A 27375-nucleotide genomic window follows, 5' to 3' on the forward strand; every position below is an offset into this window, starting at 1 on the left:
CTGCCCACCTCGGCCATCACCCCCAAAGCCCCTGCCCGCCCTGGGTGTCACCCCCCAATACCCCTGCTCGCCTTGGGTATCACCCCCCAACGCCCCTGCCCACCTTGGGCACCACCCCCAAAGTCCCTGCCCGCTTGGGGTGCTTCATCCCCCCTTTTTGGCCAGATATTTCCCCCCCTGCCAAAGCACCCACCCCTTTCCCCACCAGCCCACCCCCCCCCTGCTGCTGGGCACGGAGCAGACCCAGAGGTTAGAAATCCCGGAGCGAGGCTTTATTGAGCCCCTCCCTGTGAGGGGGGTGAGGGGGGGCCAGGGGGGCACAGGACCCCCTCCCACCGGCCCCCAGTACCGACCGCGCTCCGGGGCTCACCACCAGATCGCCAACAGAGACGCGGAATAACTTAACCCCCGGGTGGGGTGGGACAGACCCACGGGTGGGGTGACACGGCCTGATGCTCTGCACCCCCCTCCCCAAGCCAAAGCAGCGTGTGTGGGGGGGTGAACGCGCAGGATCAGGCCCTTACACTGCTTTGGGGAGGAGGAGGAGGCAGGGGAGGAAGGAAGGGAGCTCCCACCGCCCCCATCCCCACCTTCGCACTCAGCCTTGGTGAAAGCAGAGGGAAGGGGGGTGGACAGGGCGGGGGGGGCCGAGCGTGCCCCGGCGTGCGAGGACGCGTGCGGGACACGGCACGAGGAGTGTCTGCGTGGGGAGAAGGCACTCTGAGACCAGCAGCGGTCACGTCAGGGGACAAGGGGGGGGGGTTAGGGGGGCACATTTGGGGCTCGTCCCCGTGAGCGTGCAAGGCACGGACGTGCGAGAGCCAGGCTGCACGCCGGCGAGCGCGGGGAAGCGGCGGGGAGCGCGCAGAAGCCAGCGCCGGGACGCAGCCGTGTCCGAGGGAAGGGCAGAGATGCACTGTGCAAAGTCCAACGCGGGGCCCCTCGTGCTCCCCTCGCACGGGGGCCGGGGGGGGGTCGGGGGGGGGGGGTCAGTAGTACTTGTCCGGCTCCTGCCATTTGGTCACCCAGTGTTTCTTGCGCCGGCGGGGCAGGAGGGCGCCGGGCTGGTAGCGGTGCTGCTGCCGGATTCTCACCGCGTGGTACTTGGGCATGATCCGGTAGTAACGGGTGCGCTGGAAGAAGTCGCACTGGGGGGAGAGGGAGGGGAGAGGGTCGGGGGGGGCTGCGGCGTGGCCCCGGTGGGCGAGGGACAGAGACCCCAGAGCCGGCGGAGAACAGAGGCAAAGGGAGCAGCGGGCCTGGAGAGAGAGACCCCACAGAGCCCTACAGAGAGACCCCACAGAGCCCTACAGAGAGACCCCCATGGAGCCCTAGAGACCCCACGGATCCCTACAGAGAGACCCCCACGGAGCTCTACAGAGAGACCCCCCATGAAGCCCTAGAGAAATCCCCACGGAGGCATGTAGAGAGACCCCATGGAGCCCTAGAGAGACCCCCAAGCAGCCCTACAGAGAGACCCCACGGAGCCCTGTAGAGAGACCCCCACAGAGCCCTAGAGAGACCTCATGGAGCCCTAGAGAGACCCCCAAGGAGCCCTACAGAGAGACCCCCAAGGAGCCCTAGAGAGACCTCATGGAGCCCTAGAGAGACCCCCAAGGAGCCCTACAGAGAGACCCCCAAGGAGCCCTAGAGAGACCCCATGGAACCCTAGAGAGACCCCCAAGCAGCCCTACAGAGAGAGCCCACGGAGCCCTGTAGAGAGACCCCCACAGAGCCCTAGAGAGACCTCATGGAGCCCTAGAGAGACCCCCATGGAGCCCTAGAGAGACCCCGCAAAGCCCTACAGAGAGACCTCCATGGAGCCCTACAGAGAGACCCCACAGAGCCTGACAGAGAGACCCCCATGGAGAGCCTACGGAGTCCCCACAAAACCCTATAGAGACCCACAGAGCCCTATAGAGAGGCCCCCATGAAGCCCTACAGAGAGACCCCACGGAGCCTTGTAGAGAGACCCCCCCAGAGCCCTACAAAGACTCCAGAGCCCTACAAAGAGACCCCACGGAGCCCTACCAAGAGACCCCCAAAGACCCTGACAGAGACCCTACAGGGTTCAGCGGGAGAGACGAGGCAGCGAGGAAGAGGAGGCTGAAGAGGAGGATGCTGCCGCTGCAGCCGGCCCCCACGGGGCATTACCAAGCGGGTGGCGTGGGCGCCCGGGGGGGGGGCAGGCAGCGGGGCTGCCCCCCCCCCCCATTAGTAGTCGTCTGTCAGCCGCTCGGTTTCCGACGGCTGGATCCTCATCTCCGCCTTCTGCCCCTTGGCTTCGTACATGGCCCGGGTGTTGGCCCGCCGGAAGAAACCGCACTGCGGGAAGGGGGTGACAGGGGTCAGGGGGGGACGGGAGAGGGGACGGGGGGTCCTGGCCACCCCTGTGGGGTGGGGAGCGGGGCGGCAAGCTGCCCCACTGCACCCTCACCCCAGCGGATGCTGGGGGTGGGCAGCCCTGCAGCCCTACGTAACCCCAGAGTGGGGTCCCCATGGAGTCGGGGGGTCCCCAAGGGGCTGGGGGGTCCCCAGGGCGTCCACCAGTCCCTGCACCCAGGTCAGGGTGCTCTCCGCTCCTCTTCCTCACCGCTCGGCAGCCGGGAGCCTTCCCCCCACCGCTCCCCTCGGCCTGGGGGGGTGGGTGGAGGATGGCAGCCACCGGTGACACGAGCCTGTCGGGTCTCAGCACGGCTCCTGCACCCCCTCCCCGGGAGGGGGATCCGGGCCCCCCCTCACCTTCCAGAGCAGGAGGATGATCAGCCCCAGCAGCAGCAGCCCGGCCGCCACCGCCACCAGCACCAGCCACAGCGCGATCTCGGCCGGCTGCTCCTCCGTCAGCTCCGAGTCCACGTCCACGGAGAACTGGAAGGGCCCAGAAGAGCCGCGTTGGGGGAAGAGCTCCCAGTGGCTCCAGTCCCTCCCAGTCTATCCCAGTAAGAGGCTCCGGCGTCGCTCACCCGCACCGTGTGGTTCCTCATGGTGATGGTGGGGACGTGGCTCCGGAGGAAGAGGGTCGCCGTGCCGTCCACCTTCACCCGGTCAAAATCGCTGTACTCCTGGGGGGGCACGGATGATCGAGGGGGGGGACAGGGATAATGGAAGAGGGGGGGGACGGATAACAGAAAAAGGGAGAGATGGATAATGGAACGGGGTAAGGGATGGTCGTTAGCGGCTGAGCTGAGACCTGGCAAACTCAGCACCCTGTTTCAGCCCCGTCCCCGAGGGAGCAGCCCAGCCCTGACCCCCCCACCGCCCCCCCCACACTGCCGGGCCCCCCACCGACCTCGATGAAGGTGCTGTTCCAGACCCGGGCGCGGATGCTGAAGGTGGTGGGGTGCTGGGTGTGCAGGACGGGGCACTCGAACCAGACGCAGCGAGCGGTGCCCTTGGAGCAGCTCTGGGAGACAGCAGGGGGGGGGTCGGGGGGGAACCAGAGCCCCCTGCGCGCCGCACCGGTGCCAAGAAGCAGCACGTGCCGCGATCCCGGGGAGGGGCACGTGCTGCCGGACCCCCACCCACCCCCTGCAGACCCCACTCACCAGCACCACCTCCGATTTGGCTTTCTTGGCGGTGGCCAGGGTGACGGGGGGCTCCGCCGGCTCGGGGACCCCCAGCTCCCGCCTCTGCCGGGACGGAGCCCGGTCCTCCAGCAGCTGGGAGGGGAAGGAGCCCCATCAGAGCCCGGGCAGCTCTGCCCACCCGGGGCCCCCGGGCTGCGGGGCAGGGACACATCCCCGCAAAGCCGCAGGGAGGGGGTCACTCACGGTGAGGTTGAGGGGGTTAATGACCCCCCCGGGGGGCTGGCAGGTCTCGTTGCTGTTGACGAGGATCTCGGTGGGGTAGAGGAGCCACTTGCCGTTGGGGATCTCATAGGGCCACTCGAAGCCCAGCAGGATGGTGCCCAGGGTGCCCAGCGACTCGCCCTTGGTGGTCACCTGCGAAGCAGAGCTAGAGACCGGCCCACTCCTGACCCCCCCCCACCCTCCCTGGGCACCGGCTGCCCCCCAGCTCACCTGGAAGTCGAAGGCGAGGGGGCTGCCCACGTCCTGCTCCCTCCGCATGGCCGACTCGCCCACCACCACCCCGCTGAAGTGTGACTGGGTGTGCGAGGAGACTCTGGGGACAGGCGTGACGAGGGGGTCATGGCTCTGCCCACCCCGACACAGCCAACCTCAGGTGGGGCGGACGGAGGGGACGCGGAGAGCCGGGGAGGGGGGGGGGCACAGCCTGGCAGCACTCACGTGGTCAGCGAGGACTGGATGCTGTAGTCCACCAGCAGCTTGGCCAGCACGGGCTGCAGGTCCTCCTGGGTGCTTTGCCTGCCAAGGCACCGGGGTCAGCAGCTCCCAGCACCGAACAGCCCCCAGACAGCGCGGGGCACCCCTTCCTCCCCTCAGCAGGAGTCAGGGGGTCCCCATCCTGCTGCCGGATACAACCCTGCTCCATCACCCCCTTTCCACCATGAGAAGGAGTCGCTGACATCGCCCCAGGCACCCTCTTCCAGCCCTTTTCCACCCGCCCAGGGACACTCACGTGGACAGATCCAGCCACACCGAGATCTCCCGCGTGTCCAGCACGATCCCGATGGCCTCGAAGGTGATGATCAACTCTGCCTGCAGCACAGAGGGACCGTGGAGCAGCTCGGCCGGACCCCCGCCCGCCTGCCGAGCCCCCGAAAAGAGCCAGGGCTGAAGCACTCACCCTCTGGTTCCTCTTAAAAGGGTTGCCCAGCTCGCACAGCACCGTCTCCGCAAAGGTGCAGGCTCCGCTCTGGGGAGGGGGAGAGGGTGAGGACCACCCCCGGCAAAGCCCACGCTTGTCCCTGTGCCCTCTCCCGCCGGGGAGGGGACGCCGTCGCCTACCGGGCGGACGGAGGAGGGCAGCAGGCTGGTGGGCACCGTGACGTTGAGCAGCGCCTCGTGGGCGTCCTCGCCGTTGGACGGGGTGGTGGGCGCGTTGGTGATGTTGATGCTCAGGTAGAGCTTCCGCACGTCCCGGCTGTACTGCAGCACCTGGGTACCGTTCAGCCTGGGCAGAGACCGTCCCCGCTCAGTACACGGGTGGTCCAGCCCAGCGGGATGGAGACCCACCACCCACCCCAGCACAGCCCGGGGTGACCCATGGCCGAGGGGATGGCACAGCGGGTGATGGAGGTGGGTGGGGACCCGGAGGGACCCGCTGTCACCTGGGCAGGAACTGGTTCTGGTCGGTGACGAAGCCGCTCTGGAGCTGGAGGTTGCTGTAGCACTTGTTGTCGGAGCCGCACTCCTTCTGGAACTCGATCTGGAGGGACGGGGACGTCCCCATGAGCCTTCTCCCACCCCCCAGGCCAGGCTCGCCGGGGCGCTTGCAGCCCAGCATCTCCCTGACCCCCCCCCCCCCCCCCCCCCGGCACCTTGGTCTCGTTCTCATGGGACTGGTCCTGGTTGAGGACGGGGAAGGCGTCGAGGGAGTGGGGACCCAGCTGGAAGGTCCTGGGCTGCTCCACCAGTGAGTAGTTCATGGAGAGCACGATGGGGTGCAGCTTGTCCCGGATGTTGTCCTGCGGGGTGGGCAGAAATCACGGCAAAGCCCTGACTCCCTCCCCGGCCCCCCCTCCAGCTCCAGCCACAGCCAGGCAGCCCCCGGCCACGGCCAGGGTACCAGCTCCTGCTCACGAGGCCCAACGAACTCATCACAGGAGGGATGGAGGGATGGAGGGATGGGGAGGATGAAGGGATGGGGAGGATGAAGAGATGGAGGGATGGGGAGGATGGAGGGATGGGGAGGATGAAGGGATGGGGAGGATGAAGGGATGGAGGGATGGGGAGGATGAAGAGATGGGGCGGATGAAGGGATGGGGAGGATGAAGAGATGGAGGGATGGAGGGATGGGGAGGACGAAGAGACGGGGAGGATGAAGAGACGGGGAGGATGAAGGGATGGAGGAATGGGGAGGATGAAGGGACGGGGAGGATGAAGGGACGGGGAGGATGAAGGGACGGGGAGGATGGGGAGGATGAAGGGATGGAGGGATGGGGAGGATGAAGGGATGGGGAGGATGAAGGGATGGGGAGGATGAAGGGATGGAGGAATGGGGAGGATGAAGGGACGGGGAGGATGAAGGGACGGGGAGGATGAAGGGACGGGGAGGATGGGGAGGATGAAGGGATGGAGGGATGGGGAGGATGAAGGGATGGGGAGGATGAAGGGATGGAGGAATGGGGAGGACGAAGGGATGGGGAGGATGAAGGGATGGGGAGGATGAAGGGATGGGGAGGATGAAGGGATGGAGGGATGGGGAGGATGAAGGGATGGAGGGATGGATTTCCACTTCTTCTCTCAGCCCTGCTGCTCCCAAGACCCTCCACATCCCACCACCCCTCTCCCCATCTCCCCAAAGCCGGTCCCCCAGCTCCGGCGCCACGCGTAGAGCAACCTGCGGTGCACACACACACGCGTGCCCTCGCACACGCGTGCCCTCGCGCACGCTCACCAGCAGCAGGAGCTCCTTGGACTCGCAGCGGGTCTGGGGCATGGGGAAGGTGCCGCGGTAGGTGGCAGAGTGGGTCCCCAAAAACCGGACCCTGGGGGGGTGCCGGTCCTTGTCCGCCTCCAGGACGTACTCCAGGGCTGCGGGGAGGGCGGGAGCGCCGCGGCGTCGCACACGCGCGTGCCTCCGACACAACCCCCTCCGTGCACGCGTATCCCCTGCACACACGTGTGCATCCCCACACGCCGACACGCATGCTCACCCCCCACACGCGTGTGCACACACCCTCGCACGAGTGCTGGTGGCTGTCCCCCTCCCCACCACGCTCCCACCGCCCACCCCTGCCCCCCCCGGGGCGCTCACTGATGTTCTCCTTGTAGTTGGGGTCTCCAGCGCTCTGGTTGTAGGAGAAGCAGACGGTCACCGTGATGCTGGGGGGGGGGAAAGGGGCTGTGAGCGGAGCTGCCGGCACCGCGGTGCCGCGAGCGGGACCGGCTGCACCGGGGGTCTCACCAGGAGTCGGGTGTGCACCGGGCAGGGTCCACCTTGGTGGGGGTCACCGTGAAGGTCTTGTTCAAGATGTTGATCACCGGCCGAGCTCTGGGCAGAGATGGGGGTCAGCTGAGCCCACCCGCAGCGACGCAGCCCCTCCTCGCCTGCTGCCAGCACCCGGAGCTGGGCACATTGCTGCGTGCCCGCCTCCGTGCCCATGCGCTGGCAGGGGCAGGATCGGTCCCTGGGAGGTGGCAGGGAGGGCTGCGGGATGCCCACCCAGCTCCCTTACCTGAGCAGGACCACCCTCCCCGCCAAGCTGCCCACCAGCAGGTCGGGGTAGGAGTTTCCGTCCACGTCCAGCCCCCCGCTCAGCGAGTACCCGAAGGTGTTCATGCTGGCGGGGCCCAGGTCCGACCCACTGATCACCTGGGGGGCACGGTGGATTTGGGGGGGAGGGTCACCCCATGGAGCTGGGGATCTACCCCTCTGCGTCCCAAGCTGGGGCGTGGGATGCTCGGGGGGGGATCCGGAGCCCCGCTGCCCCGGTGAGGGGGTCCCGGCGGGGCTGTTACCTGGCAGGGTTTGTCCAGCAGCCCTTCGGCGCTGCTGTGGTAGATGTAGACCTTGCCAGACCCCTCAAAAGGAGCCCCCACAGCGATATCTGTGGGGAGAAGAGGAGGGTCAGTCCCACGGGGATGAGGGGGGGCTGCCCCGCAGCACCTCCACACCTCCTCGACCCCTCTTTAATCCCTCCCGCACCCAGCTCTCACCCAGCCCCTCCCCTCCTTGAACGCACCCCCCCACCAAGATGCCCCCCATCTCCGTCTCTTCACCCCAAACCTCTCCAGAGACCCACCACGCCCCCTCAAGTGGGACCCCCTCCTTCCTGAAGACACTCCCCCACCCCAAAGGCAGCCCTGCTGTGCCCCCCCCACGGCTTCCCCCCCTCAAGGGTCTCCAGCCCCTCACCCTGGAAGCCGTCCTGGTTGACGTCCCCGATGCTGGCCACGGCAAAGCCGAAGGCGGAGTAGCTGGGGCCGGTGAGGACCAGGCTGGGGTGGGGCTGGAAGCCCCCCACCTCGTTCATGTAGATGTAGACTGCACCCCCCACCTCCTGCTTCCGCTGGAAGTAGTAGGGGGCTCCCACCACCAGGTCCTGCCACCTGCGGGGTCGGGGGGCCGGTTGGGACTGGGGGCTGCGACAAAGCCGCCCTGACACACTGGGAGTGGTGGGGATCCCCCCTTCAAAGCCATAAAAAGATCTCAGAATCCCAGAATGGGAGGGGTTGGAAGGGACCTCTGGGGGTCACCCAGCCCAACCCCCTGCCCAAGCAGGGTCACCCAGAGCAGGCTGCACAGCACCGTGTCCAGGCGGGGCTGGAATATCTCCAGAGAAGGAGACTCCACAGCCTCCCTGGGCAGCCTGGGCCAGGGCTCCGTCACCCTCAGAGGGAAGAAGTTCTTCCTCCTGTTCAGCTGGAGCTTCCTCTGCTCCAGTTTGTGCCCGTTGCCCCTTGTCCTGTCGCTGGGCACCACTGAACAGAGTCTGGCCCCATCCTCCTGACCCCCACCCTGCAGATATTTAGAGGCATTTCTAAGGTCCCCTCTCAGCCTTCTCTTCTCCAGGCTGAACAAGCCCAGCTCCCTCAGCCTCTCCTCATAGGAGAGATGCTCCAGTCCCCTCCTCATCCTCGTAGCCCTGAGCTGGACTCTCTCCAGTTGCTCCTCATCTTTCTTGAACTGAGGAGCCCAGAACTGGACGCAGTGCTGCAGATGGCTCCCCGAAAAAACCTCCCCACCTCCAGCGACGTGCCCCCCTCAGACCCTCTTGGGTTACCCCAGGAGAGACACCCCCTTCCCGCGCTCCCGGGAGTTGGGGGGGCCCCGGCCCCCCGCCCTCACCCGTCGTTGTTGAGGTCTGCCAAGGCCACGGCGCTGCCGAAGTAGGAGCCGACCTGGTGGCCGGGGAGGAGGAGGCTCTGCTGCAGGCTCTGCTGGGGGCTGCGGCTCAGCAGGTACACGGCACCCGTGTGCTGGTACCGGGGAGCGCCCGTCACCACTGTCACCGCCTGCTGCTGCAGCACCGCGCTGCCCACCTCCGCCGTGTACCCTGCCGCGAACCCCGCCGGTGAGGGGGGGCCCGCACCAAAAACCCCCCGACACCCCCACACCCCACGGACCCCCCGCCACAACCTCCTGCCCACCACAGTGTCCCCACTGCCCTCCTGCTCACACCATCCCTGGGGGGGGGCCTCCAAGCCCTCCGAAACCCCCTTTATCATCCCTCAAACACCCTCCTCGCCCCAAATCCCCCCCCGGGGGGGGGAAGCCCCCCTCCCCTCCCGCCCCCCACCTATATAGGTATTGCCGTTCTTCTTGTTGGGGTAGGAGAAGTCGTGCAGGTCCCACATCTCCCGCTGCAGCATGTAGTCGGTACCTGCAACGTGGGGGGGGGGGGTGTTAACCCCACCATGGGGGGCAGCCCCTCACCCCCCACTCATCCCACCACCCCCCATGAGCACCCACGCCACCACACACACGTGCACGCACAGACATGTGTGGAGGGTTTGCACACGCGTGTAAATAAGCCCCTGCAGAGGTGCACACGCATGACACGTGTAGGGCACGCTCACGCACAAGCGTGCAAACGCGTGCGTGCTCCAGCGCCTGCACGCGCTCGCCACACAAGCACGCACACACGTGTGCTCCGACACGCATGCACACGCCCCGCGGCCGTGCAGACCCCAAGCGACCCCGGAGAGAAGAGGGGTGCCCCCCCCCCTCCCCCGGTCCCTCGCACCTTGCCAGTTGTAGGCGCCGGGCGCCCCGAAGTAGATGATGTTGGCGGTGAAGCCGGCGCTGGTGCCCATCTGGCACATGCCGGTCTCGTCGGTGTCCGTGTTGGAGTTGCACATCTCGTGGTGGTAGGTCTGCCACTCGTCGCTGAGGTCCAGGCGCAGGTCGTTGCCCCGCACGTAGCACTTGCCCACCATGCGCCGCTGGTCCTCGCTGCCCGACCACAGCACCTTGGTGTAGCGGTGAGCGCAGGCCTGCCGGGGCAGCCCCCCCTCAGCACCCCAGAAATGAGGGGGTACGGTCCCCTCCTCCCCGGGTCACTGCCCCACGCCCTGCCATTAATGCAGCCCATACATCACAGCATGATGCTGGCTATGATGGTCTACAGGGTCCGAGGCTGCTGCGTCACAGAACCCCAGCGTGGCAGGGGTTGACAGGGACCTCTGGGGTCACCCAGCCCAACCCCCTACCCAAGCAGGGTCACCCAGAGCAGGCTGCACAGCACCGCGTCCAGGCGGGGCTGGAATATCTCCAGAGAAGGAGACTCCACAGCCTCCCTGGGCAGCCTGGGCCAGGGCTCCGTCACCCTCAGAGGGAAGAAGTTCTTCCTCGGGTTCCGCTGGAGCTTCCTCGGCTTCAGTTTGTGCCCGTTGCCCCTTGTCCTGTCGCTGGGCACCACTGAACAGAGTCTGGCCCCATCCTCCTGACACTCACCCTGCAGATATTTAGAGGCGTTTCTAAGGTCCCCTCTCAGCCTTCTCTTCTCCAGGCTGAACAAGCCCAGCTCCCTCAGCCTCTCCTCGTAGGGGAGATGCTCCAGTCCCCTCCTCATCCTCGTAGCCCTGCGCTGGACTCTCTCCAGTAGCTCCTCATCTTTCTTGAAGTGGGGAGCCCAGCACTGGACACAGCACTGCAGATGGGGCCTCACTGGGGCAGAGTAGAGGGGGAGGAGAACCTCCCTCCACCTGCTGCCCACACTCTTCTTAATGCACCCCAGGATCCCATTGGCCTTCTTGGCACCCAGGGCACACTGCTGGCTCATGGTCACCCTGTCGTCCACCAGTACTCCAGTTCCCTCTCCACAGAGCTGCTCTCCAGCAGGTCCGCCCCAGCCTGTACTGGTGCATGGGGTTGTTCCTCCCCAGGTGCAGGAACCTGCACTCGCCCGTGTTGAACTTCATCAGGTTCCTCTCTGCCCAACTCTCCAGCCTGTCCAGGTCACGCTGGATGGCAGCACAGCCTGCCGGTGTATCCACCACTCCTCCCAGTTTGGTGTCATCAGCAAACTTGCTGAGGGTGCACTCTAACTCTTCATCCAGATCATTGATGAAGAAGTTGAACAAGACTGGGCCGAGTACTCACCCCTGGGGGACACCACCAGTTACCAGCCTCCAACTAGACCCAGCACCGCTGACAACAGCCTTCTGAGCTCTGCCATTCAGCCAGTTCTCAACCCACCTCACCGACCACTCATCCAGCCCACACTTCCTGAGCTTCCCTCGGAGGATGTGATGGGAGACCGTGTCAAAAGCCTTGCTGAAGCCAAGGTAGACACCACCCACTGTGTCACCTAGCTTCAGCCCCTCCACACCAGTACACCCCACTGGGAGAGGGGTCCGAGCGCCCCGTCACCCTGCAGCTCCCCACCCCAGGGACAAGGGGGTGACGGGGGGAGCTGCCCGCTGCCACCGCGCTGGGGGGGCACAGGCGCGAGGCTCCCCGTGGCAGCAGCTCGCCCGGCGCGGCGGTGCGAGGCGGCAGCTCGGCTCTCGCACGCGCGCGTGCAAAGAATCAGGGTGCGCGAGCACTCACCAGCACCCTCCCTGCCGGCTGCCGCTGGCTGGCCACCGTCACCCCCCAGCCACATGTCATCGATGATGGCCTTGTCCGGCTCACCTGGGCGAGGAAGGGACACCATGAGATGGGGGGACCCCCTCCCCGCCCCCAGAGCCCCCGCGTGCCGGGGGGTGCGTTTCGGGGTGCCCTGGGGTGCTCACATACTCTTCAACTCGATGTCGAGCCGCTGGCAGTCGCTGGTGGAGGCGGTGAGGGGGCAGGCGTAGACGGCGCCCGTCCGCGTGCCGTTCGCCGGCTCCGCATCTCGGGGGGCCCCCACCAGCAGCCTGGGGGGCAGAAGGGGGGGGTGGGTGACTGGGGGGCAGTGGGTCCACCCGCCCACTGCCCCCCATGTCATTTTGGGGGTGCGGAGCCGGGCAGGGTGCCCCAGGGAGAGGGTGGTGGGGTGGGACAGTGGCCAGGAGGCACTCGGCGGGGACGGAGCTGCTTCCCTGGAGCACGTCACGCCTTGACACCCCCAGATAATGGGGGGCAGCAGACCCCCACCCCCATCTCCGCAGCAGGAAGGGGGGGTCCCCTTGGGCGGGCATGCACAGGGCTGGCAGCAAGCAGCCTCTTGCCCTGGCACGCGGGCGCACGAGTCACTGCGGGGTCTCACAGGACAGCAAAGGGACAGACCCCCACCCGGGGAGGGGACAGACTGATGGACACCCTCCTGGTCCCATCCTCGCCGGACCCCATCCCAGCCTGGGCTCACGGCTGAGCCCCCCGCCCCAGTGCATGGGGGGGGCTGCAGGAACAGGGGGTCGGGGCTGACGCCGGCAAACCCCGCTCCCCGCACCGGGGGGGACGGCGAAGCGGGGAGCCGCTGGGGACGCCGCCAGCACCGGGGCCCCCGTAGCTGTGTAAACAGCCGCGGCCCTTCCCGGCCAACCTTTGAGCCGGCGGCGAGGCCGGGGCCCCCGCGGCACAGCTGCGGCGTGTCCGGCAGACAGGCTCCCACCGCCGTGCCAGGGAATGCTGCGGGAACCCCCCCCCCGGAGAGGGGGGAGACCCCCCCGGAGTGGGGAGATGGGACCAGCTCCACCATGGGCAGACGCACGTTCCTCTTCCCAGGAGGGGTCTGGGCTTGCCTCCCCCTCTGCGGGCAGCACTGGGGGTCCCGGGGGAGGCAGCACCCTTCCGGGGGTGACTCAGGGCCCCCCCCCGCCCCCCAAGATATGGGCGTCCTGGCTGAGTCACGGTGATGCCACGCTGGGGGGGGAAGACGTTGCCATCCCGGGCGCGGTGCCCGGGCTGGAGATGCGACGCCCGCAGCCCAGCTCCACGTGCGCTCGACCCCAGGGGCTTCGAGGTGATGCTGAGGGGACCCCAGCACCCACTTGACCAAGGGAAGAGGCTGGGGACCCCCCCAGGTAGCAGCAGGGCACAGGACCCGCAGCCCTGCCACCGGTCAGGGTGGGGGGGGACGGCAGGAGGACCCGGCGTGCCCGGGGGGATCCGGAAAGGCCAACCTTTCCGCCGGGAAGTCCTTCGGGATGGCGAGGACAATGGCGTGGAGGACGCCCGGCCGCAGCGTGCCAGCAGAGGAAGCGTGTCCCCCCCCTCGCAGGCTGCCATGGAGGGGGGGGACAAAGCACCCAGGTAGCAGCCACAGCCCCCAGACCTCATCACAGGGCACTGGGGTAACGAGCTGGCCAGTCCTCAGCACGGCCAGCCCCGCCACCGGGGAGGACGGGGATAATTCCAGTTGTCCCCATCCCAGTCCGACTGGGAAGGGAGCGTCGGGGAGGCTGCACCGGGCAGGGCTGAGCAACGCGAGGCCAGGAACGCGGGCGAGTCCGGGCAAAGCCGGGGCGGCTGACTCAAAGCCCAGGCGCAGGAGGAATGCGGGGCCCCAGGCAGCCCCCGCCTCGGCACGCCGGGCCCCCCCGCACCCGCTGACGGGCATCGCCGGCGGCATCGCTCCGGTTGAGTCAGCCCCACGCTGCAGGTGGGGGGGACGGCATCGCTCAGCCGCAGAGCAGCCCCCAGAGGGGTGCAGTGGGGGGGGTGGGGGAGGCTTCTCCCCCTGGGAATGCTGGGCTGGGGAGCCGGCAGCACCCGCATCCCCCCGGGAAAGCAGGATCTGCTTCCTCCTGACTTTTTCCAGCCTGGCACAAAGGAATTTGCCCCCCCTAATTCCTGCCCCCAGCCCCCACCACATACACCTGAGAGACATGGGGGGGGGGGGGAGGGGCCAAGGGGCATCGCTGTCCCCACTTCCCTGGATGGGAAGGGATTCGGGGCACCACACTGTGACCCCGCACTGAAGGGAGAAGCTGGGGGGGGGGGTCCTGCCCCCCACCCTGAGCCCCCAGACACCCATATGGCCCCTTGTCAGGGACTGCCACGGCCGGGAGCTGCCCCTAGGCTCCCCGGGTGGTCCCAGCTCAGCCAGACCCCAGGTCCATGTGAAGCCGTTCCCAAGCACCATCGCTCCCCCCGCCCGTGCCCCGCAGGTCCCGGAGGGGTGGGAGCCCACCAGGGTGGGAGCCCACCCAAGCCAAGCGGCTCCGGCGTCTCGCTGCCTCCAGCCAAGACTTCCCGGCACGGCAGCCCACCGTGGGCTCTGCTCCTGGGGGGGGGGGCACAGGATGCTGGGGGGCTCCTGAGCCTCACCGGAGCATGGAGGGGGGGACATGCACAGGCATCCCCCACCCATGCACGCCCCGCAAAGCCAAACCGCCTCGAGAGCCAGGAAAACCAGGAGCTGGGATGCTGGGGCTCCCATCTTGCGGCCAGTTTGTGGCACTGGTCCCACGCTGGGCGGGGGGCCGAGGAGAAGGGGGTCAGCGATGGCAGACAGCAGCAAGAGGGGGAGGCCGGGAAGGGAGGGAGGCAGGAATGCGAGAGGCCGTGCCCCCTCCTAATCCGCCCTGGTAAACTGGGGGGGGGGACGGGATGGTGGCGTGGGGGCTGCCCGCTGGCACTGGCCAAGCTGGGAGAGGTCTGGTGAGGATGAGGAAGGGGAATCCGACCTGGGCACCGCAGCCCGGGGAGCAGAGCCTGTGCAGGGTGAGCTGGGCTCAGCGCCAAGGGCTCTGCGAGAGGGGGTCTGCGCTCCCCCCCCTGCAACGGCAGCACCACCCCCCCCCCCCCCCCCCCCCAGCCCCACGGTGGGGAGCAGCTGGGCAGCGAGCGCAGCACCTCATCCGTCTCCCAACACGCTCGGGGGGTGACAAGCGCTGAGGGGCCGGCGGGTGGGGGGCTCCAGCACAGCACCCCTCTCTGCTCCATCCTGCCCCATCCCCGGGCACAAGCAGCACCCGACTCGGGGCTGTGAGGACCCCCCCCCAGGGTTTCACACCCTGAACCTCACCCCACGCCGGGGCTCGAAGATGCTCCAGGTCTGAGAGCTCAGCTCTGAGGCTGCCGGGCCCCCCCAGCAACCCCCCCTGAACCCCCAAGGGTGGGCATCCGAGAGGTGCGTCCAGCACAGTCCCCCCCTGCTCCAGAGCTGCTGCTCCAGGCCAGCCCCAACCCCCCCCCCCCGCCCCCTCCAACCCCCCCCCCCCCACTCCTGCTACATTTGCAACTGGGGGGGCCATGCAATGATCGATCCCCCCCGGGAGCCCCACACAGGCAAATCTGCTGATGCCCGCGCCGGGAAGGAGACGGGAGAGGGGGAGATGGCTCCTCGAAGCAGCGAGGACAGACGGACGGACGGATGGATGGATGGGTGACCCCCCCCGGTCACCGGCCCCGCCGTGGCACATCCGTCCCCCCTCCGCCTGCCAAGGAGCCGCAGCCCCGCGGGACCCCGGCAGCTTCCACCGGCCCCCGGCCAAGGCGGGGGGAGCACGGCCAGGCCGACCGGCAGAAAACCAGGCGAGGGGGAGGGAAAGCTGGGAACGCAGCCGGCCCCGCTCTGCTCCTCCCCAGCCCCCAGCGGGGACCAGCAAGACCCCCGAGCACCGGGCAGAGCCCCTGCTCCCCCGTGCACCCGGGAGGGAAACTGAGGCACCCAGAAGGCTCTAGGTATGGGTGTTGCCCCCTCCCCCGGGCTGCACACACAGGACCCCCAGCCTCCCAGATGCACCGTGCCTCAGTTTCCCCTGTCACTCGGGGTCACCCAAATCCACACGGGCACCGCCGGGTCCAGCCAGGGCAGCCACGAGCCGAACCCCCTCCCCTGCCCGAGCCGGTGGGAGCAGCCGGACCCGGCGCAGGAGTTTCTTAATCTCGGGGAGGCCGATAACGCTTCCACCTCGCCTTCACCCGGCCCGGGGAGGAGCGAGCAAACAAACCTTTGCATGGGCACAGCTCCGGGACACGAAAAACACCGCGGGCGTGGAGGGGGGGGGACACGCCGGCGTCACACGGGCCGTGCCATGACACCCTGGCTCTGGCTGGGGGGTCGCGAATGCCAGCCGTGCTCCGGAGCACCCCCTCACCCCCGCCGTCACCCCCAAGCCCTCCGGCAGCGGGGCCAGGCGTCGAGCCCCAAACCAGCACGGGACCGGGACGATGGCGGCAGGAAGCGTCCCTTTCCTGTCCCCACCCCGGCTGCACCTGCGAGCGCCCGGCGAGCGGAGGGGAGGGGGTTCGCACCCCCAGTCCAGAGGGGGAAGCGCCGGGTTGGGGGGAGACAGGAGGGGGGGGGTCCATGCCTGCACCCGTCCCACCCCACCGCATCCGCCCGGGACAGCTCTGACACCCCGGGTTGGGGACAACGGACACCCCCAGGGACGGAGCGAACGCTGTGGCTCCCCCAGCCCCCCCGCCAGCACTGCCCCCCCCCCCCCCCCCCCCCCCCAAAACAGAGCTCCCTGCTCTAAGCCCACTGCCCACACTCAATGCCCTGGGGGGGAGCAGGGACATCCTTGGCATCCCGCGGCCTCTCCATGCTCACTGGGGTCCCCTGTCCCCCCCCAACAGGGACAGGCAGCGGGGGGGTCCCCAAGGGAAGCGGGTGCAAACCCCCCCGGGGGTTTCGTGCTCTGAAACCTTTCCCCCGCAGAGCCTCCGCGCCTCGCCAGCATCGCGCCCAGACACGCACGGGCCACGTGGCCCTGCCAAAGACCAGAGCCCCCCCAAATCCACACCCCCCCTCAAATCAGAGCGACAGCCACTGCCAGCACCTTGGGAAGACGCATGAGCCGATCCGCCAGGACCCCCGACCTCAATGCCCCCCCCCCAGCTGCTCCAATGGCACCAGAGCAGGGGAAACCCGGCCATGGATGGGGGCCAGCACGGCCCCCCCGAGGAGGAGGGGTCCCCAGGGTGCTGGGCCAGGTCCTGCACCCCCGCAGCTGCTCCGGGGAGGGGGGGGGACACACAGCTTCGCTCCCTCCCGGCCGGAGCAGCAAGAGTCCCACGGTGGGGCGAGCGGCCGAAATAAATCCCTGGAATGCGGAGCAGCAGATGCCTCTGTCCGGCAGCTGCCACCGGTCCCTCCGCCAAAAAAAACAGGGAGCCCTCCAGGTCTCCGAAGGGACCCCCCCTGCCGCCCCCCGCAGCCGGGGGTCCCACGGGAGGGTGAGCCAGCCAAAACCCGTGCCCCCAGGCGAGAAAAACCCACGCCAACCCCGGCGTCGGTGCCTTCTCCCCGGCACGGAGACGCAGCTCGCACCTCCGGGCAGGAGGGGTGGGAGCTGGGGATGCTGCCCGTGGGTGGGGGGTCCGGCTGAGCCGGGGGGGGACAGCAGGGGACACGGCGGGTGATGGCGGTGGGATGGCACGGGGGACGCGCCGGCTGAAAGGGGCTTTTGTTGGGGCCTCGCTCGGCAGCAGGAATTACACTTCAGCAGGTTCGGAGCCCGGGCGAAGGGGGGGACGCGAGGGGCTTCGCAACCGCCCCGGGTGCTGCCAAGCGGGGACCCCGCGGGTGGGGGACGGATCCCCCCTGCCCACCGGCGCTGCCACGGGGGGTCCCTGCTCTGCTGCCAGACCTGTCCGCTGTCACCGGGGTCCCGCGTGGGGACCCCACGGGGGATGCTCAGCACCCGGGGAATGGGTGGGGGGACCCCCCCCTCCAATAAAGGGGCACAGAGCAGGGGTAATCGCCTCTTTTATAATATATACGGTATATACCCCCCCCCTTATCCTGAGGTGAGGGGTCTGGGCTGCTTCCTCCCTCGAGGGACCCCCCCACGCACCCAACCCCGGCACCCAGACCCCCGGGACACGCCCCCCCCCCCAAACCGGCACCCAGACCCCTGGGACACACCATCCCCCCCCAGCACCCAGACCCCCAGGACATCCCCCATCCCCACCCCACCCCAGCACCCAGACACCCGGGACACCCCCCCCCCGCTCCTCCCGCCGCACCCTCGGGACCTTTGCCCTACCCAGGCACCCCACGCACCTCCCGCCCAGGGGAACCCGCACCCCGAGCCCCGCCGCCCCGCTCCCCCCCCAGAGGACCCCCCCACCCCGCTCACAGGCTGCGCTCCCGCCGCTCGGTCTGCCGGTGCAGCGCTACCGAGAAGCCGAAGAAGCCGTCGGGGGTCGCGCCCTCCTTGAGCACCGGGAAGGCGAGGTCCAGGTTGAAGGCGGAGGCGGGGAGCAGTGCGGGGAGCAGCGCGGGGAGCAGCGCCGGGAGCAGCGCCGGGAGCAGCGCCGGGAGCAGCAGCGGGCGGCACCGCGCCATGTCCCGCACCGGCTTCCCCCCCCCCCGCCACCGCCGACCGCGCCCCACCGGGGCCGGTGCGCTGCGGGGCGTGGGCGGGGCCGGGCGGGGCGCGCGCCCTTCCGGGCACTCCCCTTAAAGGAGCCGCGCACCCCCCCCTTTCCTTCTCCTCCTCCCCCTCCCCGCATCAAGCACCTGCGGGGAGGGAGGGGGCCGCCCCGCGCGTGCGCACGTGGGGGGGGCGGGGACCTACCTGCGCGTGCACGGCGGGCGGGAGCACGCGCGCTGCCACACGTCCGCGCCCACGCCGGGGAACCGCAACCCCCCCGCGGCCCCACGCGTGCACGAGCAGTTGCGCACACGCACGCCTTCGCCACGCGCAGCCGTGTCCGCACACCCGGCCCCCCCCCCCCCCGCCTTCGCCCGCCCTGTCCCGGCCCCGGGTGGGGACTCGCGTGACCTGCCCCGCACCCTGCGCGGTGCCGTAGGACCTCCAGGATGGGACCCCCGAGTTAGGACCCCCCCGGGTGGGACCCCCGCTCCCGAGCTCAGCCCCGCGCTGTGCCCCGCCCGTGGGAGCTGCTTGGGGGGGGAGAAAATCCCCGGCCTCCCACGGCGCGTGCCCGCCCGGGAACGCCGGGAATGCGCGGCCCACCCCCCGCAGTGGGCTCCCTGCCCGGTACCGGCTCCCCCCCCCCCGTCCCCCGTGGGCTCCCTGCCCGGAACCGGTTCCCCCCCCGCCTCCATGGGCTCCTTGCCCGGTACCGGCCCCCCCCGTGGGCTCATTGCCCGGTACCGGCTCCCGGCTCCCCCTCCCTCCTTGGGCTCCCTGTCCGGCACCCCCTCGTCCCCCCCGTGGGTTCCCTGCCCGGTACCGGCTCCCACCCCACCACCCGTGGGCTCCCTGCCCGGTACCGGCTCCCGGGACCCCGCCGCCGGGGCGGGTGCTCGGGGTCGCGGCACCCGGGGGTGACTGCGGGGACGGGGGTGTCCCCAGGGGCTGGAGGGACAGACCCCCACCCTGGGCGGGGGGGGGCAGGAGGTCAGGGTGGGCTGCCGCAAGCCCGGCAAAGGTCACCGGGACCGAGCGCACCGGTCCCACCCGTGCCAGGAAACTCGTGGGGCGGGGGGGGGGGGGGGGGCTGCAGGATGTCCTGTGTCCCCCACCCTGATGTCCCGCACGATGTCACTGGAAAGAGTGACGGCAGCGGGGACAGGCCCTGTCCCCCATCCCCAGTCCCAGCCTCCCCCCCCAGTCCCGTCCCCCCCCCCAGTCCCTGTGTCCCCCCCCCCAGTCCCTGTCCCCCCCCCCAGCGCGGGCTGGGACCACCCCAAACTCTGCCGTCTCCCCAGGGTCGCTTGGGTTCATCTCCCTGGCAGGTGACACGGGGGACAAAGAGCCTCCCCCGCCTTGGGGACGTTTTGGGGCGCGACGGGTCTGTCTGCCCACCGCATCGCCCAGAGTTTGGGGGGTTCGCCCGGCTGCCTCGGCTCCCCCCTTGGGGGGGGCAGCACCCCAGGAAGGGTGTGTGCACCCCAGGAAACGTGTCTGCACCCAGAAGGGGGTGTTTGCCCCAAAAAGGGCTATTTGCACCCAAAGGGGAATGTTTACACCCAAAGGGGGGGGAGTACCCCCAAAGGGGGGGGGATTACCCCCAAAGAGGGGTGTGTGCACCCAACAGACAGTGTTTGCACCCAGAAGGGGGTGTTTGCCCCAAAAAGGGCTTATTTGCACCCAAAGGGGAGTGTTTACCCCCAAAGGGGGGGGTGTTTGCACCCAAAGGGCAGTGTTTGCACCCAAAAGAGGGATATCTTCACCCAAAGGAGGGTCTTTGCACCCATCGAGGGCTGTCAGCACCCCGAGGCGGGGTGTCGGCACCCAAGGAGCACGTTGACACCCAGTGCGGGGGGGGTCTCTGCACCCAAGGGGGGTCTTAGCCCCCAGGGAAGGGTATTGTGTGACCCGGGGGTGGGGGGGCATTGGCTCTCGAAGAAGGGTGTGTGAGCACCCACGGGGGGTGGCAGCACCCAAAAAGGGGGTGTCATCGCCCGAGGAGGGGGTGTCATCGCCCCAGGAGGGGGTGTCATCGCCCGAGGAGGGGGTGTCATCTCCCCGAAAGGCCACGAGATGGCACCATCCGCCCAAGGATGCTGGGGGGGGGGGGCGCGGGGGTGCCGCAGTCCGCCGGGTCCCCCCCGCACCCCCATCCCGCAGCTGTGGCAGAGGTGGGGACACGAGGGGACTCCCGTGGGGGCTGCGGGGGGGTCTCCATCCGTGGGGGGTGACACACCCCCCCCCAGCCTTGTGGGGGGCGGGGGGAACCCCCCAGAGTTTTGAGGAGCTCGAGGGGATGGCGGGGGGGGGGGTGATGCTGCCTTGTCCCTGTGGTCAGCCCTCCCCCCATGCACCCACCTGCAGAGACACCCCCCCCCCCCCGTGTGCCCCAGTACAGACTTCTGCCACCCCCAGTGTCCCAGTTCACCCAAACTGGGCACCCCCACCCACCCAGTCCTCTGGGTGCCCCAGTACAGACTTCCGCCACCCCCAGTGTCCCAGTTCACCCAAACTGGGCACCACCCCCCCCAGTCCCCCCCATCCATGGATTTGGGGCTTCAGCAAGCGCCAGCCTGGCCGAGAAGCCTCCAGCAGCCGGAGGCACCAGTGCCTCCCAGTCCCAAACTGGTTCAGGACTGCACAGACCTGCTGCTCCCTGTTCGGGCCCCGTTCCCCAGGCCTGCAGCCCTCCAACCGGCTTTTCCTGCCGGAGAACCCCCCTCCCGGGAGGACCCAGCCCTGGTGACAGGCCGGCCGGAGGGACAGCCGGCCTGGGGACCCGGGGATGTCCCAGCGGGGACTGGGAAACCTCCCCAGGGAGGCCCCCGCACGGCTCCCAGCAGGACAGGCGGCAGGGCTGGGCTCGTCCCAGGCGCTTCTGTCCCCTCGGAATTAATTCCTCAAATCTCAAATTACATTTCCTACGCAGCGAGGCGAACCCGTCCCTGCACCCACAGCTTCTGGGTCGCGCTTCCGCCTCCCCGGCTGCTTCCCTCTGGAGCTGATCTCCAGTTATTATTGATTTATATTATTTCTATTTATATTTCTTCTATTTCTATTTTTATTTCTACTTCTATTTATTTCTATTTATTTCTATTTCTATTTCTATTTCTATTTCTATTTCTATTTCTATTTCTATTTCTATTTCTATTTCTATTTCTATTTCTATTTCTATTTCTATTTCTCCGTCTTTCCATTATTTCTAGCTCTATTATTTCTAATTTGTTCTGACAGTTGGACTTGATGATCTTAGAGGTCTTTTCCAACCTTAATGATCCTATAATTCTATTCCTATTTGTATTCTTATTCCTATTCCTATTCATATCCTTATCCGTATACGTACCTGTATTCCTATTCCCGTTCCCATTCCCGTCCCTATCCCTATCCCTATCCCTATCCCTATCCCTATCCCTATCCCTATCCCTATCCCTATCCCTATCCCTATCCCTATTCCATTCTTTCTGTTTCCATTCCGTTCACATTTTTGGTCATTTCTCTACCCTGTTGCCGGCCCCGGCGGTGGCGGCAGCGCCGGGACTCGAACCCGCAGCTCAGCAGGCGGCGCCGCTCCCCGCTGCGGCCGTCAGGTGGCGCCATCGCACCGCGCTGCCCTGCGGGGGGGCCGGGGACAGAGCGGGGACAGTCCCGGGGGGGGGGGCCGGGATGGGGGTGGCAGGAGGGGACAAGCCCCGACCCGGGTCAGGCATCGGCCCGCAGCCCCCTCCCAGCCCCCCCAGCCCCTCTCAGGGTAAGGGCCTGCCAGTGGAGGCGGAGACTACCCCACCAAAATAAAAGTACCCCCCCCAAAACCCCCCCTCACCCCAGTGCTGGGCGGAGGGGTGGCTGGGGACAGCCCTGCGCGTGGTGGGGGGGCTGCAGGGGCTGGCTTGGGGCCCCAGGCCTGGGGGGGGGCTCTGCTGGGGGCTCTAAGGGCAGCGGGGGTTCAGTGCCCTGACTGCAGGTGGGAGAGGGGCACGGGGCGGGGGGGGGGGTGTCCCTGCAAGAATCAGGTCTTGTCACCGAGGTCCCCGCAGGGCACGTGGAGGATGGCAAGTTTTGGGGTACTTGGAGGGTCCCCTGCTCCATGAGGCTGGGGGGCTCTGCCTTGGGGATGGCGTTGAACTGGGAGACACTGGTAACTGCTGGGAGAAGGTGGAAGCTGGGGGGGGGGGGAGGGCATAAAACACCCCCATAGCCACCCAGCCCCAAGCCCAGATCTACCCTCTCCCTTCCTCTCCCCTAACCCCCAGTAACCCCCCTCCCCCAAATCCCCCTCAGAACCAACAGTCCTTGGGGGGGGGGGACACCAATCCCCTCTCAACACCCCCCCCGAATAGCAGGGCGTCCCCAGAGGCCCTGCCAGCCGCCCGCCCCCCCCCCCCGCTCCCACCCCTGCCCCTGCAGAAGCCGGGAGCCTGCGATCTTTATTTATTCCTTCTCCCTCCTTCACCCACTCTTTGTTGTTTCTTGAGAGAGGGAAAGAAGGGGTGGGGGGGGGGGGGGGGGAAGAAAGAGAAAAAAAAAAAACACACACACACAGAGGGAGAGGAGGCAGGAGCCTGTTTTGCCTCCCAGGCAATATTTCTGGAGCCAATCGGAATGCGCACCCACCCTGCCCTGCTCCCTAATTAAAGGCTTGAGGCAGGCGGCCGGGGCTGGAGGTTTGGGCACAGTCACTCGGTTGCTCCTCGCAAGAGCCGCAGCGGAGGAGCCGGCTCTGGGCACGCCGGGGCCTGACGCGCGGGCAGCCGGGGCCGCTGGGTTGGGGGGTCCCCAGCCAGGCGGGCAGCTCCCCCCCCCCCTTTCCCCCCTCCCCGGTTCCAGCGATGAGCGGCTCTTTCGACAAGAAGCTCTCCAGCATCCTCACCGACCTCTCGGGCTCGCTGAGCTGCCATGCCGCCTCTAAGGACTCTCCCACCTTACCCGAGTCCTCCGTCACCGATCTGGGCTACTACACCAGCCAGCACGACTACTACTCGGGCCAGTCCTACAGCCAGCCCGTCAGCCACTACCCCTACCACCAGTTCAACCTCAACGGCATCGGCACGGCCGGCACCTACTCGCCCAAATCCGACTACTCCTACAGCCCTTCCTACCGCCAGTACGGCCACTTCAGGGACCAGCAGCTCCCGGCGCAAGAAGCAGGTAGGATGCTCGGGAGAGAGGGGCCGTATCCATCCCGCTGGTCCCCCGGGACGGCAGCGGGACCTTCGCGAAGTTGCACCCCCCCTAAGTGTCCTCAAGTTGGGGACGGGGCGGTGGCGGGGCTGGGGTGCTGTCCCCGCCGAAGGATGGGGGGGTTGGGGCAGGGCTGAGCCCCCTCCGGCATCCCCGGTGCGGCCGGGGGGATGCAGCGGGATGGAGCCGCACTGGATGCGGCCGTCCGGGGGGGACGGGACAGTGCCACCACGCAGCGCGGGATGACCCTGAGCTGGGGGGGGGGTCTGCGCTGGGACCCCTTCGCCGTCACCCACCTCACACCTCCGCTCTCTGCCCAGTGTCGGTGAAGGAGGAGCCGGAGCCGGAGGTGCGGATGGTCAACGGGAAACCCAAGAAGATCCGCAAGCCCCGCACCATCTACTCCAGCTACCAGCTGGCAGCTCTGCAGCGCCGCTTCCAGAAAGCCCAGTACCTGGCGCTGCCCGAACGGGCCGAACTGGCCGCCCAGCTGGGGCTCACCCAGACCCAGGTAACGACCGAGCCCCCCCCGCCGACCCCCCGCCGCCCCAATTCCCAGCCGCGGGAAGGAGGGATCGGCGGGAGGGGGAGCCGGGGCTGCCCCCCTCCTTGCAAAACCCGAATCGGTGGGGGTTTGGGAGAGGGTCCCTTTGCAGCTGGGTGGTGGGAGCCAGGAGGGGTCCGGGGGTCCCCGGGGATGGGTGCCCCCCACGGGGGGTCTGGGCTGCCAGCTTTCCCCCCCGCAGAGCAGATCTGCTTTGCCGAGGGGAAACTGGAGAGGAGGAAAGAGCGGAGAGAGGGGACGGACCCAGCCGTGCCCCACGCCCCTGGTTTCGGGGTTTACCCCCCTCCCTCCGGAGCCAGCCCCATCCCCGACCTCGCTCTGCCCGGGCACCCGGCAGGGTCTGAGGTCAAATCCTGTCCCAGTGCCTGGGAGGGTCCTGGGTCAGCCTCCGGGAACATGGGACACAAATCCCTGGCCGGATGGGACGCTCGGGATGGGACGCTGGGGAGGGACGGGGTGCTCCGGCCACCCCATCCTGGCAGCAGGTCCTGGCCCGGAGTCCAGCCGCAGCGTGGGGTCCCGAGGGCCGGACCCTGCTCCCCCCGGCCGGGCTTTCTGGGGGTCCCCTCGGGTCTGTCCTCCTGGTGCTCGGGCCCCTCCGTGCCGCTTGGTCCAGGCAGAGAAGGGGTTTTGGGACAGGAGCCACATTTCCCCCCCCGCCACCCCTCCAGAGACCCTGCGCTGGGGGTGGCAGCTTGGGCTGGACTGGAAGAGCACCCAGATTTGGGGCTAAACCCTCGCCTTTGGGGTTCGCTTGGCGTGGGGACAGCCTGTCCCCGCCGACGCGGTTGGCGTGATGGCGTTGTCACCGCCGTCGCCGCAGCGCGCGGCTCCCCCGCACCCCGTCCCCAGCACCCTCCCTGCCCGCGGGCCCGCGCCGGCGCCCTTGTGCCGCCCTTGGCGCGACGCTCCCCGGCGCCCGGCCTTCCTCCTCCTCCCTTGGGCGATGAAGCAATCGGGGACACTCGGCAAAGGGCTGACGGAGCGCGTCACCCGCTCCCAGAGGGACATCCTGTTTGGGTGACAACCACCCCCACCCCCACCCCTTCCCCGGGGGACAAGGGCGTCCAGTGCCGCCGCCTCGCCCAGCACCGGCGACGCTCCCAACGCCCGGCGTGCCGGCCCGGCGTCCCGTGATGCATGGCGTGCCGGGCTGCCCGCGACGCCCGTGTCCCCAGTGGGGCTTCCCACGGTGCACCGCGTCTCCGGGGTCCCCACGACACCCATGTCCTGGGTGCCCACCTGCAGTGCACCGCGTCTCCGGGGTCCCCGTGACACCCAGGTCCTGGGTGCCCACCTGCAGTGCACTGCGTCTTTGGGGTCCCCGCGACACCCATATCATGGGTGCCTTCCCACGGTGCGTGGCGTGTCCGGGTTCCCCATGACACCCACATCCCAGGTGCCCTCCTGCGATGCAGTGTCTGTCTGGGGTCCCTGTGACACCCACGTCCCAGGGGGCTTCCTGTGATGCAATGTGTGTGGGGACCTCATGATGTCCAGGTCCTGGGTGCCTTCCTGTGGGGCACGGTGTGTCCGGGCTCCTGTGACACCCATGTCCCTTCCCACATTGCATCGTGTGTCTGGGGTCCCCGTGACACCCATGTTCCCTGTCCCTTCTTATGTTGCATTGTGTATCCAGGGTCCCCTTGACACCCATATCCCTTGCCCCTTCCCACATTGCATCGTGTGTTCGGGGTCCCTGTGAAACCCATGTCCCTTCCCGTGTTGCATCGTGTGTCTGGGGTCCCCGAGACACCCATGTCCCTTGTCCCTTCCCATGTTGCATCGTGTGTCTGGGGTCCCCCTGACACCCATGTCCCTTCCCACATTGCATTGTGTGTGTGGGGTCCCCCTGAGACCCACGTCCCTTGTCCCTTCCCACATTGCATCGTGTGTCTGGGGTCCCCATGACACCCATGTCCTCTGCCCCTTCCCACTCGCCTGGGGTCCTCACGTCACCCCCATCCCGTTTCCCCTTCCACGACCCCCCGAGCGCCCCGTTCAAACCCCGGGCGTCCCCTCTTGGTGGCGGGGCGCTGACCCCTCTCCCTCCCTCCCTCCCAGGTGAAGATCTGGTTCCAGAACCGCCGCTCCAAGTTCAAGAAGCTGTACAAGAACGGCGAGGTGCCGCTGGAGCACAGCCCCAACAACAGCGACTCCATGGCCTGCAACTCCCCGCCTTCCCCGGCCGTCTGGGACAGTAACTCGCACAGCAGCGCGCCGGGTCGGACCCCGCTCCCGCAGCCGCTTCCCTACAGCTCTTCCCCCGGCTTTTTGGAGGAGCACAACCCCTGGTATCACCCGCAGAGCCTCGGCGGACCCCACGGACCCCATCAGCCACCGACAGCCACCACGATGCATCACACCTCCCCGGGGCCCCCGCCCAGCACCGGCGCCGTCTACTAAAAACCCGGAGTGAGAAAAGGAACGAGAGACAGTGGCAGAACTCCTTTGCCTCCATTTTTTTTTTCCCCCGACTTCTTTTTTTTTTTAAAAAGAAAAAAAAAAAAGAGGACACCCATGTACACGCACCCCTAGATACACACTTATATATCCCATCCTCTCCCAGCTGATCTCAGGAACAAGAGGACTGCAAAGGGTTAAACTCGTTAGCTCCCAGCCCAGGGCAGGCGAGGAAAAGGTGGCGAACTCTTCTTCTGCATTTTTTTTTTCCTTCTTCCATCACCCCCTAATCAAACCAGCCCCTGAGGAGCCACATCCCGCCGGGGGTCCCTCGCCGGAGCTTTGATTCTTGGGGCCACCCCGGTGAGCTGCCCTGAGGGGGGGCTGCCCCACACTGTGACCCCCCCCCCCCCGGCCTGAGCACGGGTGGGCACCCAGGAGGGGCGTGAGGGGCACCCGGAGCACCCCCACCCCAGTCGGGCTGGAGCCCGAGCCGTGGCGAGGAGGACGCGGCGTCGCGGCGCGTGGGTGCCCGTCGCCGATGCCGAAGGAGCGGGACATGCTTTGCCCTCACGGCACCCAGAATCCGGGGATCGGGAACGGTTTTGGGGGCCACGGATGCCCCACGGGAGCAAACCGGGACCCCCAGCCCGGCTGCTCCCGTGGCAGCTTCGCGGGAATCGCCCGGGACGATGCTCAGACAAAAAGGTGGTTATTTAAAAATAAATGAAAAGGGATGGGGGAGAAAATATTTTAATATTTAAACAGTTCAGGAATGGCTTAAGTTATTTTTTAAAGAAAAAACTCGTGCTAACGTCCGATTTCGAACAGTGCCTCCATCTGCGTCAGTGAAGCTAACGGCGGAGCAGAACGCCTATTTTTTAAATAAATCGACAACACATTTTAAAGGAAAAAAAAAAATACCCTCTTTATTATTTTTTAAGAGAATGATGCTATTTTTTTAAAAGCAGAAAGTGCAGCTTTAAGAAGTGTCCA

General features: G+C 67.6%; 2 protein-coding genes across 2 annotated transcripts; one reads left to right on the forward strand and one right to left on the reverse strand.

Moving 5' to 3' along the window:
- Nucleotides 1-290: 290 nt before the first annotated feature.
- On the reverse strand, nucleotides 291-18242 carry ITGA3 (integrin subunit alpha 3). Its single transcript, XM_075443640.1, is given in 26 exon segments — nucleotides 291-1148; nucleotides 2743-2868; nucleotides 2964-3062; nucleotides 3290-3403; nucleotides 3546-3659; nucleotides 3771-3941; nucleotides 4020-4122; nucleotides 4248-4325; nucleotides 4540-4619; nucleotides 4708-4776; nucleotides 4869-5034; nucleotides 5192-5289; nucleotides 5402-5548; nucleotides 6481-6617; nucleotides 6841-6908; nucleotides 6991-7077; nucleotides 7262-7398; nucleotides 7545-7633; nucleotides 7942-8135; nucleotides 8875-9082; nucleotides 9326-9409; nucleotides 9773-10022; nucleotides 11581-11625; nucleotides 11627-11664; nucleotides 11770-11891; nucleotides 17991-18242. Coding segments are annotated over 26 exon segments (3192 nt in total). The 5' UTR covers nucleotides 18200-18242; the 3' UTR covers nucleotides 291-989.
- Nucleotides 18243-23059: 4817 nt separating this feature from the next.
- Nucleotides 23060-26633, forward strand: DLX3 (distal-less homeobox 3). Its single transcript, XM_075443639.1, has 3 exons — nucleotides 23060-23378; nucleotides 23732-23922; nucleotides 26041-26633. Exons 1-3 carry the CDS (start codon nucleotides 23060-23062, stop codon nucleotides 26380-26382), a joined length of 852 nt encoding a protein of 283 aa, XP_075299754.1. The 3' UTR covers nucleotides 26383-26633.
- Nucleotides 26634-27375: the final 742 nt, after the last annotated feature.

Source organism: Opisthocomus hoazin, chromosome 26 (assembly GCF_030867145.1).
Source record: "Opisthocomus hoazin isolate bOpiHoa1 chromosome 26, bOpiHoa1.hap1, whole genome shotgun sequence".
Classification (NCBI taxonomy): Eukaryota; Metazoa; Chordata; class Aves; order Opisthocomiformes; family Opisthocomidae; genus Opisthocomus; species Opisthocomus hoazin.